Source organism: Actinia tenebrosa, unplaced genomic scaffold, assembly GCF_029948245.1.
Source record: "Actinia tenebrosa isolate PJP-AT-01 unplaced genomic scaffold, QUT_ActTen_1.0 PGA_scaffold2__45_contigs__length_23673736, whole genome shotgun sequence".
Taxonomy (NCBI): Eukaryota; Metazoa; Cnidaria; class Anthozoa; order Actiniaria; family Actiniidae; genus Actinia; species Actinia tenebrosa.
The window spans coordinates 1,140,553-1,162,194 of NW_028292579.1; the positions used below are offsets into that span (position 1 = coordinate 1,140,553).

At 37.9% G+C, this 21,642-nt stretch overlaps 2 protein-coding genes and 1 long non-coding RNA gene across 5 annotated transcripts in view; 2 read left to right on the forward strand and 1 right to left on the reverse strand.

The window, feature by feature from the left end:
* The window catches only part of LOC148908942 (uncharacterized), a 31,047-nt gene that overhangs the window by 3,908 nt on the left and 5,497 nt on the right, over positions 1 to 21,642 (reverse strand). The window contains exons 1-2 of one of the 2 annotated variants that reach the window (XR_016120379.1): positions 21,484 to 21,637; positions 8,871 to 9,008 (exon numbers count right to left, since the gene is read on the reverse strand). This is a non-coding gene — a long non-coding RNA (uncharacterized LOC148908942). Of the gene's footprint in view, positions 1 to 8,870; positions 9,009 to 21,483; positions 21,638 to 21,642 lie in introns of those variants that run through there. The other variant, XR_016120380.1, reaches the window with a different exon arrangement.
* On the forward strand, positions 2,136 to 8,626 carry LOC116303974 (uncharacterized). Of its 2 annotated transcripts, none has more exons than XM_031713611.1 (5): positions 2,136 to 2,304; positions 5,329 to 5,461; positions 6,328 to 6,510; positions 6,917 to 7,066; positions 7,485 to 8,626. In XM_031713611.1, the coding sequence occupies exons 2-5, from the start codon at positions 5,345 to 5,347 to the stop codon at positions 7,599 to 7,601; spliced, it is 567 nt and encodes a 188-aa protein (XP_031569471.1). In that variant the 5' UTR covers positions 2,136 to 2,304; positions 5,329 to 5,344; the 3' UTR covers positions 7,602 to 8,626. The 2 variants fall into 2 exon arrangements, with proteins under 2 accessions (XP_031569471.1, XP_031569472.1); XM_031713612.2 differs by lacking the exon at positions 2,136 to 2,304 and adding an exon at positions 3,419 to 3,673.
* Positions 8,933 to 17,655, forward strand: LOC116303998 (uncharacterized). Its single transcript, XM_089033674.1, has 5 exons — positions 8,933 to 9,024; positions 12,789 to 12,934; positions 13,518 to 13,700; positions 14,527 to 14,679; positions 15,002 to 17,655. The coding sequence occupies exons 2-5, from the start codon at positions 12,800 to 12,802 to the stop codon at positions 15,098 to 15,100; spliced, it is 570 nt and encodes a 189-aa protein (XP_088889800.1). The 5' UTR covers positions 8,933 to 9,024; positions 12,789 to 12,799; the 3' UTR covers positions 15,101 to 17,655.

The window sequence follows — 21,642 nt, forward strand, 5'->3', positions numbered from 1 at the left end:
GACACCATCCCTGGAAATTGTTCTATATGAAACTAGACATATGCTATAGTTTAATGTGCAAATTCTGTTTCGATACGAGACTGGGAAGATGTTGTATTTAAACGGTAAAGTTTGACCCTTTGAGTCCTCTGCTCATAGCAATGGCGCCGGGCTTTTGACAGTTTTCAAAAGTAGAATTCAGACGGGAAAATTTTCTTTTTCGAACCAACAATTGTTTATTGGTGAACTTTAAAACCTATTCGAGCATATAGAAAATCGGGGATTTTTTTGTTTCAATATTATTTTCGTAAGACTAGCACTTTAAAACTTCAGTGTATGCAGGCTTAGCCTCGAATCCAGGAGTAGCTTGTTTTGTTATTCTAATTTCTGTTTTTGTTTGCCGAGCTCAGAAGTGAGGCTAAGCTCGCACACACTGCATTTGTCAATAGACCTCCTCGGCTCTGCGAGCGCTCGAGCGTAATGTTGTCCCATTCCAGACCACCTGTCTTTTCCTTGAGAATAATATTATTTGCTCGAGTTGTATCCATATTCATGTGTCTTCTCATGTGCAACCGTTAAACAAAGAAATGATACTCTAGGGAATGACACGTGGTCTGAAATGGGAAAACATTACGTCAGAGCCGAGGAGGTCTATCTCGATGTGCTTGCAACTCAAAAAGAGATGTAGAGAATACTCAAGGGAGTGACACGTGGTCTAAAATGGGAAAACTGGTTGATCTTGAAATAGCCGCTGTATCCCAAGTCCAGAGACAACATCCTTGGGTTACGAAACTAAATTAGAACAGAAGAGATAACTAGCTAAAAACTAGTGTGAGCTGCGTCGGTTTTTCTAATGAAACAGTAATGATGAAAAGGTAAATTATACACCGTGAAAAGATGAAAAAAACTTACTGAAGTTTCGGACGCTAGTTCTGCGTTGGAGTAAAAGAGGAAGTTAGAACAGGGACAGTGGACTTGATTGGCTGATAATAGACCATTTTCGAATTCCAAATTACCGCTGTGTTCCTTGATTACAGACTCATTCGCACAGGGTTAGCCTTGTATCGGTGTTTAAATATTCACAAATACCAACAGAAAAGAAGAATGCACAACTTCAACAATACAAACATTTTGAAACTCGACGGACCTTGACTGTAACACGTGAATATTCTGCACAAACTCAAGGCTAACCCTGTGCAAATGAGTCTGTAATCAAGAAACACAGCGGTAATTTGGAATTCGACTTTTGAACCACGCCAGATCACTTTGACTCACGCCAGATCCCTTTGTTCACAACTTAAGCCTCACATCGGTACGAGTTTTGAATTTGGTCTATAAATCTAAATCTATTGCTAATTTCACCGGTGTGGTCAATTAGCAAGTGGTCAATATCGTTAGGACTGCAATTCTAGCCTCTTATGTAAGCAGCTTTAGTGTTCTTTAAAAAAACACAAAATACCTTAGGTTATAAAAAAGTAGCAGTGTTATCAGTTTGTAAAAAAAAACTATACCTTAATGTGTAAATACATTTATCTAAAGTCGTACTAAACAAATAAAGGTAACAGCGAAAATATATGCGATTGTTATCTTTCGAAATTACATTTTCTATACGTTTAATGTGTTATTCTCTCTCTCTCTTTTACCATGACGCTTTTTTCTAGGCTTTTTAGGCTCCGATCAAAATCCGAATATAAGAGGGTCCTGAAGGGGGGGTTAATCCCATTTCCCAGCCCCCATTTTGAACAAACTATTAATTAAGGGGGGTGAGGGGTTGCGTAAAAAAAAATGCGTGCAAGACTTGTGCCTGCATCCACCCCTCCCCCTCCCCCTCAAATATCTAATGTTCCAAACCTAGGTCGTTATCCACAGTGTGAGACAGTTCACATACACGCAAATTTATTTCTTTTGTTGTCTAGACTTTGGTTTAAAACATACTCGACTAAAATGGAGGATTAACGAAGAGAAGAGAAAAACTGCCATCCAGGCTTCCAGGGCCTAGACGCATAAAAAATAAAGGCTATAAAGTTTACCTTAGTAAATTAATATACCAACCACACTTAGTATCTATTGTGACGCAACTCATTCTATCGACAGCAACTTATAATCTTTTAAATGAGATGCAAAATATTCCATATAGTCTAAGTTTATTTTCAATCAAGCTTTCTTCGCTTCGTTGCCTTCAGTTGTCTCGTTAAGAACCAGCAGAGGTTCTAGAATTCCAAATATTTTGCACAAAAACAACGAGAAAAGTTTCTCCAAGAACTGGAATTCGAGGCATCAGCATCAAGTAATTTGATAGAAATTTAGCAAGAAGGTGATTCTTTGGTAAGTGTTTGTGTGTGTTGGATTAATGCACTACCTCAGACAGAGGTGTTCTTGGCGTAACTGAACTTACTTTCAAAACTAAACAAGTTGCTTTCTTACGTATCAATCTTGTCCCAAAAAGATCTCTGTCAAAGTTAACAACTAGTTCTTAAGCATTCATAATTTTGCAAGGATTTCCATAGCTCTGAAAAAGGATCATTGACCCATAATTTGATGTTTGCAACGACTCTCGCAAAACTTAGATTAAGACAGCACCAAGAACGTTCGACGATAGAATGAATCATAAATAGGAAGCCTTCTCTCTTTAAAGGCAAATCTATTTTATGCAGGAAAATGTAGAAGAACAGATTTACAGGTAATATGCAGTAGCTTAATTTTCAAAAAGTATATAAAATCGTAGCTATTTATTCTTCAAAAGTAAACTAGGAAAAGTTCGTAAACATTTTTGGCATCTTTCACAGCCATTTGGCTTGTGTCGTTTCATCACTTTGGAAAACCTTTTGCTAAAAGCTCTGAAGAATTTACCAAGTGAATCGTTATTATTATATACAAAGCCTGGAGAAATAACACTGCTAGCTTATCATTGTTCTTCACACGCAAGATTTAAGAAGGAATATTGATGTGTATTCTCAAGCTGTTGTCTTGCGGACCCTACTTCGGCCACCGAGCTTTATCAGTGTCAAACTTCTCTAAACAACCGAGAAAAATAAAGCATATTTTTAACATATGATTAAACGCCTTCCTCTAAAAGAAAGAATGAAGTTAAATGGCATTATTTTTCTTATATGTAAAACTCGAAATAAATATAGGACTTGGTAAAGCTTTTAATGTATTAGTAAGATGCAAATGCAGCGATGCAGCCATTCGAAAAATCCATTATAATTAGATGCCTTCGATAGGTTTGGAATTTTTGTTGTTCGCATTTGACGTTTTCTAGAGAAAAACGCTCAGAATTATTGTTGACGATGTGAGTATTGATAGAATATTTGATTGCTGCTTGATAATGATATAATGGCAGAATGCTGCATTCTTATTGGTTAATCTAGAGATGTTTTTCTTAATTCGTATGCAAAATTAAGATGTGGTTAAACGCTTGTAGTGTAGCGTGAGAAAACCTCATGAAAAAATCCTTAAATTTTGGCGATATTAAGATTGAATTCTGCACTTTTTTCTACTTTGAACTAGGAATAGAATAATACTTCTATCTCAATCGAGATTTTTGTATTTTGAGCTGCTTTTTTATCATAAAAAGCCATAGCGTGAAACGAATCGAAATTACTCTTGTAAGGATTTGAAGTAACTCTAGTTTCACTGGAACGACTGCAGAAGATAATTGTCAGACTAACTCGTTTGCTTTTACGCTAACAAGGTAAGGTAGTAAATATTTTTAGTAAAGTTAACTATTCTCCACAGACATATCAGAGCATACAGCTAGCGAATGGTCAATAATATAACCTCGGTCAAAATGCAAACTACAACCGAAAATGTCTTTTCATTTTGTCTTCAGGAATAAATATCAATACTACTCAAGAGCTGAATAAATATCTGTTTCGATAATCAAAAGCGACAGCCAAAATTAGCTTTTAGTCCAAGGAATAGAATTAGCTTTCTGACAATTTGTTTTATTTTGGCGACGGTTAAAGTGGCGTGACTGTTGGTGAAGTTCTATCTATGAATAGTGATTACAGTGTTTTAAAGCATTTGAATTATTCATATGTTATACAGCGAAACTAAAAAGGCAAAATATAGGTAAATTCGGATATATATATGTTACGATGTATGTGTGTAATGTGTGTATACATAAATAAATATATACTCTGACTTCCAAAATTCTGAGCTCACACTGATATACACAGCATCTTTGTAAATCAGTCATTACTGAAGGATTTGTGTGTCAAATAAAGTTTGTATATGTAATAGAATTTTTCGAGTCTAATTATTTCTTGATTGGACAGCATGGAGTCCTATTACCTATTAATTATATAGCTGCCTAATTAATCCCATATCAACAAGACCTGTCCAATTAAGAAAATAATTGGACAGTTACCTATATGGGATTAATGAGAAGCTGTATAATCAATTATTATTATCATATATATGATATATGTCGATTGTTTTCCCATTGTTCTGCATTCGAAAACATTAGAATATAAAACGCGCGCTGATTGGCTGGCTACCGTGTTTATATCAGAGAACAGAGACACGCTTAGGCAAAGCTGTAGGATACGCGCAAATATAAAAGGAATACAAAACGGCTGCTTGTGTCTCTGAACTGAGATATAAAAACTTTTGGAGCTGTTGCCTACTCGAAAAGCAAGAGAAAACATTCAGCTACGCCTTGTGTTCCTAAGCTTGCTTCTATCATGCTCTACAGCTCCCAGCATTTTATATCACAGTACAGACACATTACATGCGCGCATGTTTTACATTCCTTATATATATATTATAAACACCGACGCAGCTCACACTAGTTTTTAGCTAGTTATATCTATTTATATATATAAGCATTTGCATACAAAACGCATCCGAAAAAAAATATTACTCCAAAAAATCAAACAAAACTGATCTATGTAAATAGTCGATGTAGTAAAAATATCAGTTTTCAAAAATCTCCATTTAAGCACGTGGTTAATCGATTTTTAATCGATAATTTATTAAATCAAGGCCTTATTAACTGATGTCCAATGGTGTTTTTATGGGACTCTTCGCGCGTGACAGGAAGCTTTTGAGGGGTCAAAAATGTCAAAAATAGTCCAAATACTTGCTGACCTGAATGCGATGGGATAACACTCCAGCTACGTCTTACTAATTGTACAAGAGTTTTAATTGGTTAATCTAAGGCTGTCAATTGAATACCAAGTTTCACCTCTTGGCTTTACTTCTTCATTATCAAAGAGAAGTACGAACATTAGCGTCCCTTTGTACTATAATCTTGAATATCAGTTTCTCGTGCTGTGAGCCACGATATACTAACTCTACATTGCCTTGGTCTGAGCTGAACAGGATTTTTATCTTGGCTTTCAGAAATAATTCAGAAGACATGGGGAAACGAAACGCTCACAATCCTGACAGCGCACGGTCACACGACGACAGGATAGTATATCTGAACATGGATTATTTGCTCTCGTGTCCAGCTGTTTTCAAGATCCTTGAATGTGTGAGTAAAAAACACTGTCTATGTTGTTTTGAATACTCTAGAACTGCAGAAATATTGCTCAATACTAAAGGTATTGCAAACTTTTGGGAGATGTTTGGCGTACTTGATAAAATCAGTATGTCTTATCGATTGCTGTTGCTTCGATAAAGAGATGGAAGTCGCAAACTCCTTGGTAACCAAATTTGGAATAATTTATTCTTATAAAGCTTAGTTTCATTGCTCATAATTAGGTATGTACCAAAAGAATATTCTCTTGGCATGTACGTAATAAAGATAAGCAAAGATTTCTTTGAAATTTTAAAGGAGTATTTTTTGTTCGAGTGGAGTAATTTAATGTTGGGTTATCAGTTGTGTTTTATTTAGTCGAATTATTTGTTTTCAGTAAGTTAAGATGTTCCGTATTTACTATGCTCGCCCGTGTGTGTGTGTGTGTGTGTGTGTGTGTGTGTGTGTGTGTGTGTGTGTGTGTGTGTTTGTGTGTGTGTGTGTGTGTGTGTGTGTGTGTGTGTTTGTTTGTGTGTGTGTGTGTGTGTGTGTGTGTGTGTGTGTGTGTTTGTGTGTGTGTGTGTGTATTTTGGGGGATTGAGAGTAGTTAGAGGGAGGAAGGAAAGGAAAGGAAAGGAAAGGAAAGAAAAGGAAAGAGGAAAACAAAGGGGAAAACAAAAAACAAAAAGAGTGCACATCTTCAACAATACAAACTTTTTGAAACTTGACGGACCTTGACTGGAACACGTGAATATTCTTCACAAAATCGAGGCTAACCCTGAGTGAATGAGTCTGTAATCAAGAAACACAGCGGTAATTTGGAACTCGAAAAACGACTATTATGCCCTCCAAAATCACCCAATTTTCTCTTGTTATTTCAGATTTTTTTGATCGCTGCTATGGCCTGCATGGTCCAGTACGAGGCTCACTGGGTGGGGTACCCGGCTAAAGTGATTTTCTTCTATATCGTCGTATGTGTGTCATGGATTCTCTGCTTGTCTTTCTTCATCATGTTGCTTTGCACGTGTGACAAGAGAATGCCTGACTATGATTGGAGCCTTTGTGTGAGTAGCCCTCTAAAACAAAGTTCAAATCCATTTAAAAGAACCACAAATGAAGACTCTATAGAGTGGTTTTCGTATTAGTGGGAAACATACGGTACTGACTTACAGCACGTACACGGTACGACATGCTGTAACATTGAAATGGCTTCCCATAAGAATAGTTATCATGAGTGGGAAAAATACGGCACTGACTTACAGCACGTACACGGTACGACATGCTGTAACATTGAAATGGCTTCCCATAAGAATATATATCATGAGTGAGAAATGTACGGTATTGACTTATAGTATGTACACGGTGATACGACATGCCATAACATTGAAATGGCTTCCCATAAGAATGGTTTTCCTCTCCTACTATAAGCCCATCATGTTACCATGGTGATAACAATACCATTTGTTTTAGATCGTATTCACCAGTACCCTTATCGCTATTTTCGTCTTTGCGTCCGCTGGACTGATGGCGGATGAGGCTCGCAGGCACCAGAATCTAGGCTGGAAAGATGTTTTATCGACGAAGATTAATTTCCATCTTGATCATCTTGTCGCTGCCGTAGTAAGTATTTGAACCAATCAGATGAGCTATTCTATTCGGCCGATAGTAAACCAGCTAGGGTGACATTTTCAAGCCAAAATGGGTGACATTTTAAGCTTAATGTCACGCTTCCATGGCAACCCAAAAGAAAATAATAATGATTTATTTGTGTCTAGCTGAAAGGAAATCGGAAAAAAATAGTCCCTGACAGAATACCGGTCGGATCCTCTAACCACTGAGCTACAGTAAAAACAAATACGACCATCTGCTTTCCAACATGCTATATCTTATGCGCATGCGCGACTTATGTCCTACACTCAGGAAACCCAAGCAAATTGTCCTTCAAAAAGACTAAAGCTATCGGTAGCTGCCTCATAATTAACCAATCACAATCGAGTATAAAGTAGATTCACAACTCCTGGTGTTTTGTGTTTTTCAGGTGTTGGCATTTATTGCAGCTCTGATATTCATTATCGACGCCATCGTCCACCTCATCAGATTCTTCCAAGAGAGAAAGCGTCGCCGACAGTACAAAGCCAGAACAGGACAATACTAATAATATCCTTGCCCTCCCCTCCCCCCTTACTAAACCTCCATGTCCCTGGCTTATTCAACCAACTTATAGACGACCCCCATGCATGTGACATCACAGGAGCTCAATTTGGAGGACAAAACAAAAGAGTTTCATTCTCCTGAGAATTGGAAACCTATTGTTATGTACTCGAAATTAAGCAGCATTCCGACGTGCTGCAAATTGTCTATTCCTTATTTGTCACGTCACGTGACTATGTTGCTACGTCAACATCGTATTCACGTGATCTCTGACACAGGTAGACCAACAGATGAATAAAAATTCTTAGAATTCTCAACGAGCATAACGAAACTAGTTGATAGGACCTTTTCCAAAAATCGTTGTCCACAGCAGAAAACAAGAAGCAAGAAGCTGGCGCCCACTAAAATAAATGTTGAATAGTCCCTTTTCTCATTCCGTAAATACCGCTGTGTTTTAAGACTGAAGACTCATCTCCGCAGGCTTAGCCTCATTTAAGAGTAAATTTTTTGCAAATGTCAACTCTAATGTAAAGAATGTGCAGCTTGAACAATACCAATGTTTTGAAATCCCACAGACTTTTAATGGTATCTGTGAATAGCTGACTTATAAACCAGGCAAGACCTGTGCAAATGAGTCTGTAGTCTTCAAAAACAGCGGTATGCATTGAATGTGAAAACTAGTGTATTATCTTGCAGTTAAATTGGTCCCGACAACGATTTTTACTATAATAAGCGTATGTTTTACTTTTTAGCAGAGTAGATTAGAGTTTTGAACAATAAATGTATAGCATATTTTTTAAGATGCAAGTGCTTAAAGTTATGTATATTTATTCGTTGTAACGATTTATTTTTAGCTGTCACGTGCTTAGATTTATGATAGATTATAACTAATTGATATCGATAGGAATAACGATAGTTATATAAATATAAAAGATAAGAAAACAAGGCGTTCGAAACACAAAAACACGCTGCATACTGAACACAATTTTTTCTAGAAAAACCGTAATAAAAATCATTTCAGAATTAAAATCTCGGCTACTTAGTATTAACAAATCCATTTTTTTTTCGTAAACGATATCGAGCGTGCACTGTAATGGTTTCTTTCGTAAAGGAATGCGAAATTCCATGACACTAAATTGGCTTCCCAGTTTCTTAATTTATAGTCTGTGTACAATATCACTTCATGTCCCTCCCCCCGTGGGAAAAAAATGGTGAGATGTTCAGTACCTTTCGAGCATCCCGCGGGTTTCAAGAATCACTCGGTAACACTCACCGTTGAGAGAAAACTCCTGAGCGGGCTACCTGTCTCCACTGCCTTGTCTCAACACATTTCTCCTTGGTATTTATGTACTGTTTATGTGGAAAATACCTCAACAATGACGCCATCTTCCTAAGTCTACAACCTTGTGAACTAAAAGTAAAGAAAGGTAAGAATATAATATTAGAACTACGTCTTATTGAAGAAAAAAATAACCCCAAAAATATGAGAATCTATAGCTAAAAAATTAATGTTCTTTAGTCTCGCATTTCAAGCTCAGTTCAAAGTTATTTTGCTTCGGTACATATGTATTTTTGTGTTCGAATGATGTTAGTCAATGTAAATATCTTTCTGTTGTTATTCTTATTTCATCGCAGTTATATTATTTTATTTTGAACTTCTTAAAGGAATGTTATAGCCTAAAGTAATGCAACGCAGTTATATTAAAAGCTGTAAGTAAAATCAATAGCAAACATGTCGTAACCTTTGACCTTAAAGTAAATCGAAACGTACTTAGTGAATCGAACAGAGCGCAGATTTCCCCCTTGTCTCTCGACCCCTGAGGGGGAAAAATGGCAATTTTTTTGCAGTTTGAGAGAAAGAGAAGAAGAGAAATCTCTCATGATACAATCGTTCGTTGAAGCTATATTTCTTATTTATTTTAGCCAAGTTAATCGTAACATGGAAATCTCTAACGGGCCGGTGGGGGGGGGTGGGGGGGATAGTCTTGTTCCAACATCATGAACCACAGTTTACTGACCCCATTAGTCTCCCATTAGTCTCGCACGCAGTCCATAGGATTTCAAAACATTGGTGTTGTTTAACTTGCACAATCTTTACGACCTTGTAGCTGTTTTAGTTATCAGATTTCTATTCTAGATATTTTGGTTTAGTTGTCTGAGTGTTAACGTATCAAATGTTTACTTAAAGTCTCTAGATTATGACCATAGATTGCGCTTATTAGAACTTTAAACATTCTTGATAAGATTGTCATATAACTCAAAATAAATCAAAATAAATCCATGGACATCACAAATCTTGCAAAAATAAGACAAAATAGATCTCTTTACCTTGGGCGTAATGTTTTCCCATTTCAGACCACGTGTCATTCCCTTGAGAATAAGATTCTTTGTTTAAATGGTATCCATATTCATGTGTCTTCTCATGTGCAACCGTTAAACAAAGAAATGACACTCTAGAGAATGACATGTGGTCTGCAAAAACATTTACACCCAAGGTTACTGGGGTTTTCCATATTCTGCAAACTCAGACATTCCAACGGCTTGTTGTGAAATGGCTTTTCACTGCTGCCAGTCAAGAAGATAAAAGGTACCGACTGGTTATTTTTGATTGACGGCAGAGAAAAACCAAATTTCAGTGTCCAGCTTTACTGAGTTATCAGAATATCGAAAACCGCAGTAATAGATCTATAGCCCATTTAGCTAGAATAAATATTTTTTTCTTAAAAATGATTATCACACAATTTAAGCCTTATATTTATTGCGTGAGCATTTTGCTAAAGGGATACATTTCATTCACCACCGTCTCGCTGAACTGGCGTATTTTTCCCTTTAAACCAATCTCGCAGTCCAAGCTAATTGTCTAGCCCATAACATTGCCATGTGGCGTGTCTGGTTAAGGTTTTATCAAACAAAAAATAATCTACCAACAAAAAATATATTTAGTTGATTCAGAAGCAGTGCCAGAGTGAATAACATTGCAGTCAATTTGAATAGAGAAGAAAAAAGCTCCCTCTTGTCAGTCGTAGCTGCCTCGCACGGACTAATCATATCTTAGAATTTTGGTGAAGAAACCTAAATCCGGTACTTTTCGAGCCTCTTCTCAAGGATTAAAGGTTCGTGGAAATGTGTGTTTTCTATGTTAATAAGTTAATGCTCTAATTTTACTGTTATGAGCCTCAGATTTCTATACTTTCCTTGATCCTTAATACTAATTTGCAGGGTTAAGCGACTGGACTATAAGTAGACCTCTTCACTTAAAGTGCCTATCACCCTTCTGACGATATTCTCAGTATTGATTCTACATGGGGCAAGATGTTGAATAACCCGAAAAAATTACATAGTTTGAGTGCGGCATCTTGAAATTATAAAGGTTTTTCCACGCCGTATGCTAATGCTGTGACGTATGAGGAGTAATCATTTAATATACAAAACACTACTGGTACAGATAAATTAAATTTGAAATACGTCATTGTGTTCCCCATTACTCTTATAGAAATGATTGCAAGTTAGTTTTCCCATAGAAGCCGGTGTTTCGAATTACGAGGAACAACAAATAACCATAAATGCCTCCTCATACGTCACAGCATTAGCATATGACATGAAAAAACCTTCATAACTTCAAGAAGCCGCACTCAAACTATGTAATTTTTTCGGGTTATTCAACATCTTACCCCATGTAGAATCAATACTGAGAATATTGTCAGAAGGGTGATAGGCACTTTAAATAACATAATAATATTATTACTAATGGACGGTAATTCTTATATAAAAATATATCTCAATGCGCTTTACATTTGAGTGAATTTTTAGGATATTAGTGTTATGCCACCAAATTGGGATAGGCTGTCGACTAACCTGTGGACAATCCCCTACTCTTACACGAATAATTCAACAGGTTCTTTTACGTCCGCCTCATACAGGGTTATATAGTGAAGACAAACGCGGCCTACGGTTTTAAGTCCTTGTTCGAGAAGACTTGAAGGTCTAACCATTTGCAGATGTAATCACAAAGGCAGCACCTTCTCAGTTATTCAAACACCCTGAGTGTTACCTTGGGCGTTGTTTTTCCCATTCCAGACCACATGTCATTCCCTAGAGTATCATTTCTTTATTTAACGGTTGCACATTAGAAGATATACGAATATGGATACAATCAAGAGACATTACCCGAAGCCTATAACTAATACCCCTATCTCATCATTTTCACGGACTGGTTATTTTTAGATTCGTATTGATGACCAATAATAAAGCATTCCTTATTAGTTTCTTTTGTCCATTCCACCAACATGGCGGCTATAGCTTTGTTCTCTATGTCTCGAGGGATTGCAAAGCCGTTCTCAAAATATAGTTGGTCTTGGAAAATGATAACTCATTAGAAAGATAAATCGCGTCTCAAACAAAGAATCTTATCTCAAGAGAATAACATGTGGTTTGAAATAGAAAAAAATGATCTATTTTTGTGTGGTTAGTCAAAAAAATGGTAGCTATTATTATTATTCTGTCGTTGTATATGAAGTAAAGCATAACAACTCATGTAAAACCTGTTAGTTTTGCCTTTCTAGCCCTAATAAGGCTTCTAAATTAAACCTGTGACTCAGGTCAGTCGTCGAGCTTGACATGAGCCGAACCTAATTGAAGACGGTCTTATCTAAAGTCATTAGGTTCGGCTCATATAAAGTTCGACGTTTGACCTGAGCCTAAGTATACTAAATAGTACGTCTAAATTTAACCGTGAAGACAGTGGAATGCCCGAGGTATGTGTAGTTTCTTCGTATTGCCATCTGGACATTAAAGCGCATGCTCTGTGCTGCTGTGCAGAGCAAAGGCTCAGAATTCAAAACTTTTTTGAATAGCTTGAAGTTTCTCTACTAATATAGACCTCTTTGATTTCGACTAGAATTATTTTTAGTTGAGAAATCGTTGTTTTTTCAGAGTGTGATAAAATTGAAGCTTTCTTTTTCTCTTGAAAAGTACTCAATTTCAATAGCGCCGGTAAATCACCTACAATTTCTAAAAAAAAATTTAGTTGAGAAATCGTTGTTGTTTTTTCAGAGTGTGATAAAATTAGAAGCTTTCTTTTTTTTTTTTTTTTTTTGAAAAGTACTCTGAATCAATTCCAATGCCTGCAAATCACCTACAATTTCTAAAATGAATTTTAGAAAAAATCATTTTTGCTATTATTTTTTCTCAGCGTTTTAAAAAATGATCAAGGACACCAGAAGAGTAAAGCAAGGCGAAGGACGCCGAAACGCCAGCCCACGAGACAACAGAACAGTTTCTACAATAAACCGCAATTATCTATGCTCTTGTCGCGCGTTGATTAAATTAATGGAAATTGTAAGTAAAACTATCAATGATCAGATTTATATTTTTTTTAGTTATTTTCTTTGTTAACGGAAGTATGGTATAGTTTGAAAAATAGGATTACACGAGGTCTGAAACAGGGACAGTCTACCCCTTTATCTCATGAATTTTATTACAAGTCTGCAATGACAAGCAAACACTGCCCGTCATGTGCTATCAAACAGAGAGTATTCTATTGCTAGGTATCAATCAGCTGAATGAAACTCATGAATCTCATTACGAGTCTAGAATGACAGTCAAACACTGCCCGTCATGTGCTATCAAACAGAGAGTATTCTATATTGCTTGGTGTCAATCAGCTGAATGAATCTCATGAATCTCATTGCCAGCCTACAATGACAGGCAAACACTGCCCATCATGTGCTATCAACCAGAGAGTATTCTATTGCTTGGTATCAATCAGCTGAATGACTCTCATGAATCCCAACACTAATCCTACATGCGCATTCATCATTACAAATTTCTATCGAAAACGTGCCACTCAGCCTGCGCAAAAATAAGATTTAAGAGACCGGAAATGATGATGAATATTGATCATGCTTTTAATTCTCCCAAGGTTACTCTTATCATCGCCATGTTGTGTATGGTCCATTATGATGCCTTCTGGACAAGGTACCCCACCAATATGGTGCTGTTTTACGTCGTGGTTTGTATATCTTGGATCCTTCAGTTGGCCTTCTTTGTTTTGATGGTTTTGTCGCTGGAGGAAAGACTTCCTGGCTATGACTGGGATCTTTGGGTATGTATTGACCAAGGGTCGGGAGGGTAGGGAAAATGTTGTCTCCAGTAGATAAGTGCTTCTTTGCAGTACATTTACCAAGGGTCGGGAGGGCAAGGAAGATGTTGTCTCCAGTAGACAAGTGTTTCTTTGTAGTACATTTACCAAGGGTCGGGAGGGCAGGGAAGATGTTGTCTCCAGTAGACAAGTGTTTCTTTGCAGTCCATTTATCAAGGGTCGGGAGGGCGGGGAAGATGTTGTCTCCAGTAGACAAGTGTTTCTTTGCAGTCCATTTACCAAGGGTCGGGAGGGCAGGGAAGATGATGTCTCCAGTAGACAAGTGCTTCTTTGCAGTACATTTACCAAGGGTCGGGAGGGCAGGGAAGATGTTGTCTCCAGTAGACAAGTGTTTCTTTGCAGTCCATTTACCAAGGGTCGGGAGGGCAGGGAAGATGTTGTATCCAGTAGACAAGTGTTTCTTTGTAATCCATTTACCAAGGGTCGGGAGGGCAGGGAAGATGTTGTCTCAAGTAGACAAGTGTTTCTTTGCAGTCCATTTACCAAGGGTCGGGAATGTAAGAAAGATGTTGTCTATAGCGAAGTAAAGAGCACTCTTGCTAGTACTTGAATAAGAAATGGCCACGCCAAACATTAGAAATTTGTGAAACACAGTAAAAAACAGGAGAAATGGAGGCAAGTTGGTAACGCAATGTTTGCATTTGATATGTTTATCGGGAAGTTTACTTTACAAACCTATATACAGAGATTGGATATTTGTTAATGCTTTTTTCAGTTGGTAATGCCTTTAGTAATGCCCTAACTAAGGTTTTACTCTCTTTTCACTAAGGTCGTTCTGAGTGGAGTCTTGGAGGCAGTTCTACTGATCTCGACAGCCAGTCTACTCACGAGCGACGTTCTACGCCACAGGAGATTGGAATGGAAAGGAGAAGATCTGACAGACGAAATCAAGCATTACTTGAACAGTCTTATTGCTACAGTGGTAGGTCTTGCTATCATGAATGATGATGACATTGATTACTGAATGATAGTTATGATGTGAACATGATGGTAATGATGGTAATGATGGTGATGATGGTAATGATGGTGATGATGGTGATGATGATGACGGTGATGATGGTGATGGTAATCGTGGTGATGATGATGATGATGGTAATGATAGTGGTGATGGTGATGATGATCATGATGGTGATGGTGGTGATGATGGTGATACAAGAGAAAATGAACTAAGAGAAGGAGTTCCCCCTATATAATAGTAAATTATTCCAACAAGAAAACATCTAAACATTCGACTCTCTCAACAGGTAATGACCTTCATCGCATCTCTAATCTTTGTCATCGATGCCATTTTACACTCGGTGACATATTTCAAATCAAGAGCAGAGCCCTCCAACGCATTATGAGCTTCGTGCCGAGACCTCCATCGCCTTCGAATTCCGTTGGAAGTACTGGGTCCGAAAATCCAAGGAATTTATAACCGAGTTGATTTTTCCAAGCAAGACTATTTCTAGCTATCCTTGTTGCTTGCCCCATTCCGTCAGCGGCCAAATACGTCCGCGTGACGACCTGAGTACAAACTCTATCAGCCGTAAAAAAAACAAGCCTATTACGTCATGTCAGAACAATGCGAAACTATAACACTGTACTTAACCTATTTTCTTTTGCACAATGCCGATTATTCTGCCTGACATGTAGTGTATTCTTGGTTTTCACCCACGTGACCAACATCTTGACGACGGTTGCTAAGCCGCCATATTGGTGTACCACGCTGGTATCGGCCATGATAGTTTATCGTAATGGTTCTCTGTTTGTTCGTGGATTGCAACGCTAAAAGTGGACGACATAAAGGTATTTCTTTCTTTAGAGTACCGACAGTAATTAAAAACCAAGGAGAAGAAGCCGAGGAGTTATCAATTGAACGCAGAACGAAATGGATTTCCGCTATAAGTCGGGCAGACTTGACCGAAACTGTTGTGCTGAACAACCGTGTTTGTAGTCGCCATTTTGTTTCTGGGAGTCCAGCAGCAAGTTGGGACCGATATAATGTGGATTGGGTGCCTACTCTACACCTTGGAAAGCCTCAAGTCAAAGTGAACGCTAAAGATGATGCTGAAACAGTGCTTGCTCGATCGGAAAGAGCAAGATCTCGCAGGAAGAAACGAATCGAGCTAGCCGAGCAAGAAATGGCCAAGAAAAGGCTTTGTTTACGAGAGAAAGGCGAGACTGTTCGAAGCATTATTTTTACTGGTCCAGAAAGTAAGAATAATGATTTGTAATGTTTTGTAACTGATAATATTACGAGTGAAACCCAGACTGACATGCAAACAAATGACAGTGACTCTCTGGACACTTTTGAATATCAAGAGCCAAAGTCACAAGAGGCGAGCACGCAAACCGAAGTTACAGAAACATTTGAAGCCTCCACGCAAAGCGAAGAGTTTGAATATATGTACACGAAAACTATCCACGGATTTACTGAGAACGACTTCCAAGACGACGAGAAAGTAAATTTTTACACCGGACTCCCCTCCTACGAGATCTTGCATTTTGTGTTTGAGCATGTTTCCCCCTTCGTCTCTCGTCGCTCCCAAGTATTATCACGTTTTCAAGAGTTTATCATAGTTCTCATTAAATTAAGACTTGATGTTCCCTTACAAGACTTGGCATACCGTTTTAATGTCTCCCTGCCAACAGTATCAAGAACTTTTAAAGCTTGGCTTGCTGCTATGGATGTTAGACTATCCCCACTTCTTCACTGGCCAGACAGGGAGAGTCTAATAAGAACCATGCCACAATGTTTTCAGTTCTCTTTTGGAACAAGGACAACTGTAATAATTGATTGTTTTGAATTGTTTATTGAGAAACCAACAAATCTATTAGCTCGTGCTCAGACATTCTCATCATACAAGCACCACAACACCATCAAGGTTCTGGTTGGTGTTACACCTCAAGGAACTATTTGTTTTGTATCAGAAGCCTGGGGAGGGCGTACATCTGATAAATTCCTCACTGAAAACTCTGGGATTCTGGAGAAGCTGGTGCCGGGAGACATGGTAATGGCAGATCGTGGGTTTACTATTCATGAAAGTGTTGCTTTCAAAAGAGCAAAACTAGTAATACCTGCTTTCACTAAAGGAAAGAAACAACTCGATCCCTTTGATGTCGAGCATACTAGAGGTATTGCAAATGTTCGCATACATGTTGAGAGGGTTATCGGGCTATTACGCAGGAAATTTACCATCCTACAGGGAACACTACCAACAGACTTCTTGATGAGCAATCCTGATAGCATTCCATTAATTGACAACATCTTAAGAGTTTGCTCAGCTCTTGTAAATTTATGTCCTCCCATAGTTCCATTTGATTAGATTGTATAACCATATTTAATAATTTTCATTTTCATAGATTTAGAAAAAGTATAAGAATATCAGTTTTGAATGCAAACATGTAACCTGTTAAAGAGTACTAGGTTATCAGTATGATTTTTTCTCATAATGGCCTTATATTAGATACAGTTGGGACTAGGGATATTTGCAGAAAACAAAGAATGCTCAATCTGTGAGATCTTTTGTGTTGAAGTCATTTACCTCACAAAATTTAGCCTATCATTAAGTGCCTCTTTAAGTAAGGTTAAAGATACTGATTATAGCAAAGTAGACTTTGATTAGTGAGGTCTTTATGACTTTGCTAGTCCCAACAGCAATTGAATGGTCATTGCATGTGAGAAAAATGTACTTTCAAAATATATTATGCAAAAAACAAAACAGATACTCTGTGTTTTTTTCCTGTGCCATATAGCATGTCAATGTTTGCATTCCTGGGATTCTTTTTTTTTTTTTTGCAATTTATAAACTTCAACACTTTAAAAAAATTTTACTAGAACTTTTTTACTAAAAATTATTTACTAGCTATCATTGTCTTATTTTAAGCATGTCAATAAACAGCTTAGTTTGGAAAATTTAAACATGTCTTTACCTCCTTTGTTTAATTTTTGAAATGAACATTGAATATCAGTTTTTATTGCCTAGAGTTCATTTATATCTCTGGAAATGGACTCATTGCTCCTTGTTGTAGACATTCAAATAGATGCAGACGCATTTTAGGCACATCAAATGTCACTTCCTTGGGATCACGATTATAAACAATGCATGTTGCAAATGCGATAGCGAAAACACCGCAGTCGCTTCCATTTCTTTGTTGCTGGACAGGTACATGGTTTATTCCAACAAATCTGTCTGCCATCAAATCTTTGACTTGTTCTTCTACTTCGTCTTCGATAATATCATGAAATAAACTGTCAAACAAATTTACTTCCCCTGGTAAGCATCCAACAGAACTTATACATACCCAATGTGCATTTCCGGTGTGTAAAATTTGGACAAACTCACTTGACATTACATCAAAGTTTCTAACTGGCCCAAGGGTTGTTCTCTGAAATCCTTCTATTAAAGGATTGACTTGCTTTAAGCAGATGTGAGCCACTTGTATCATGCTACAGGTTAACCACCCTACAGGTGATTTGATAGTGTCAAGGTCAGCCTGTGTCAGATTCCCGAGGGGAGCAGTCTTGTCTGCATTGCCTTTTATTACATTTACAATTTCAATTTCATCATCACTCTCTTGGTCACTTGAAGAAGTACATGTGGTAGAAGCACTATCAGCTACAGTGTTGGTACTTGATAGGTCTACGGAACTGTCTTTATTTGATTTAGTACAGCCACCTGTCACAGAAGGGGGTTTACTAATTGTAGGTTTGTGAATAGGATTCTTACATCTGTTGCAAATCCATGTTGTTTTAGCATTGTTTGGCATTCTCTTATATCCCATGCAATCTAAATGGAAAAATTTTCCATGCAGACAGTCTAAGTTGTGACACTCGAGGGGCCTTTCATTTGACTTTGGTTCAGAATTGCAAAAACATGTATGATCTAAGGCAAGGGCTTTGTTTACATCTGTCTCGGTCTTAGTGGAAGACTTTGATTTCTTGAATTGGGGCAATAAGCGGCAGTTGGGACAGTACCATACTGCTGGAATGGGACTTCTAATTACTAGGCATGAGCAGTGGAACTTCACAAAAGGGCACTGGAGGTTATGACAGGTGATAGTATCTTCTTCTGCACTCTTTCGGCAATAGCAGACTCCTCCATCATTCTTCATTTGAGGTAGGGCTGCCATGTGACATTTCCTTGTATACCATCTTGCTGTAATTTCTGGTAATATGCATAACTTCCATGCTCTAGTAAGCTTTGGCAGAAGAGATGACCACAAAGAGGAATCAGGGGAGATTCTCTCAAGGAAAAAAGTTGCTTTGTTGTCTTTGTCAAAAGCACATACAACAAAGTCACAGTATTTCTTCTTTGTGATGTTAAGTTGTTGCTGAACTTGATAATAATATGGATGATCTCTCTTAAGCTGAACTTTGCCATTTTTCTCCTCAAGACAGGAATTTTTCTGAGACATGTAAGACTTAAAATCACAATTATTGATTCCATAGGGGCACTTCACTTCGCCACAACCATCTCCACAGCAAGAACAAGATTGCAAAAAATCTGGGGTAGCATGAAGCCAGGGGTGCTCCTTGTCAATGATCATACCACAGAGTTCAACTTTGAAATCTTTGTGGGTCTGCTTCATTGCCATAGTGTAAGCTTCAATTGCAGGACTCTCTTGTTTCATTCCATGGGCAGTTGCTTTTGATGTAAATTTAAACAAGTGGGGATAACAAATTGACTTTATCAATGACTGAGATGGCTGAGCTGGGTTAGTATGGGCCACAGACCAGCTCATGGAAGCCCCGATGCGCCCAGCTCTGTGCTTGAAGAAAGCATTTCCCTTGGCTTGATTTCTTGTTTCTTCTTCAATTATCTCAATTTCACTGTCAGAGATGGTAAAGTTGATCTCTTGACACTTTTTTAGAAGTTCTGGATAAGTTAGCTTTAGATTGATAGTGTCATATAGGTCAGAGATAGTAAGGATTGAACGGCTTTTAGACACAAACTTATCTGAATAAGGTTGAAATAAGCTCAATATGACAGGCTTTGTTTTGAAACCATTCAGTATTTCAAACATATTTACTGTTTCATCTTCAGTCGGTGGTTTTAAATCCTTTGATGATCCTTTGGGTTATGCTGCACTCACTGACGGTGGGGACTCAGGATTTTCTGTGCATGCATCAATTTTAAGGTCCAACTCGGCTTTGATCTTTTGAGCGGACTTGAAATTAATATCGCGTGCTCTCGCGTATGGCACTTCATTAACATAAGTGGGGAGTAGCCACGTGCATTTTACTTGGGTACAAGATAGTTTACCTCTAATTCTTGTCCACGCTTCAATGTAGAACAACACACTGGCAATATGCGAACATGATTCAGCTAGTCCAGCTTTGCATCCCATACAATGAGCTGAAAACACCGTCCCTTCTTCGCTAGCAATAATCCAAATAGTCACGAATCACGCCAGATTCCTTTGTTCACAAGTTAAGCCTCACATCGGTGCGAGTTTTGAATTTGGTCTATACCAGACCACAGGTAGCCCAAGCTTGGTTTCTGTGGTGTCCTGTTATAAGGAAATGTATGGGGAATCATCAAGAATTTCAATAAAATCATCAAAACGTGAAATAAAGCCTCGAAATTTTACCTAATCATTGAGAAATAGCACTTCTTTCGCTCTGCGTGGTTATTTTTTGAATTCAGCCCGTTTTAAGGATTTTTTCCCCACCAGTAAGAAATAAGAGAAGGTTGGAAACTCGGGATCCAAAAGCGAGCCATCACGAGTCTTTGAAACCTCGTACGTCTTCGAATTGTCTTTCCAGCGCCAAATTTTAGTCATGACTCTTTTCTCACATCCCTATAGAACCGAGAAAGTCGCATTAGAGATTAGTCTTCGCGTCTTTAAGCCATGAAATTTGCCTGTATTCACATACTACCTCGCTTGTTCTGACCCGTACTTGGAGCTCACTGTACACCAGTTCAACGGATTTCCTTCGGCAACCGACCCGAGGTCACGCCGGAAGTCTTCGTATCGTAAATGCGGATTCGATTTGGATATCGTATTTCTTCGAAATTATGGTGAGTGTATTTTTTAAGGGCCTAAGATACAAAAGTATTTAACTTATGATTTCGAAAATTATGTTGAGTGTATTTTTTAACGGCCTAAGATACGAAAGTATTTAACTTATAATTTCGAAAATTATGGTGAGTGTATTTTTTAACAGCCTAAGATACAAAAGTATTTAACTTATAATTTCGAAGAAATACGATATCCAAATCGAATCCGCATTTACGATACGAAGACTTCCGGCGTGACCTCGGGTCGGTTGCCGAAGGAAATCCGTTGAACTGGTGTACAGTGAGCTCCAAGTACGGGTCAGAACAAGCGAGGTAGTATGTGAATACAGGCAAATTTCATGGCTTAAAGACTAATCTCTAATGCGACTTTCTCGGTTCTATAGGGATGTGAGAAAAGAGTCATGACTAAAATTTGGCGCTGGAAAGAAAATTCGAAGGCGTACGAGGTTTCAAAGACTCGTGATGGCTCGCTTTTGGATCCCGAGTTTCCAACCTTCTCTTATTTCTTACTGGTGGGGGAAAAAATCCTTAAAACGGGCTGAATTCAAAAAATAACCACGCAGAGCGAAAGAATTGCTATTTCTCAATGATTAGGTAAAATTTCGAGGCTTTATTTCACGTTTTGATGATTTTATTGAAATTTTTGATGATTCCCCATACATTTCCTTATAACAGGACACCACAGAAACCAAGCTTGGGCTACCTGTGACCAGACTTACCTTATTTTTAATCTTCTATTTATGAATACCCCACATAATTGTTTTTCTTGACTCATTTGGAATCCCATGAATCTAAAAAATTCCGCTTTCCTCGAACTTCTAACCTGATAAGAGTACAATTTCGGAGAAGTCCTGTCAGTCTCGACTACAAAATGAAAA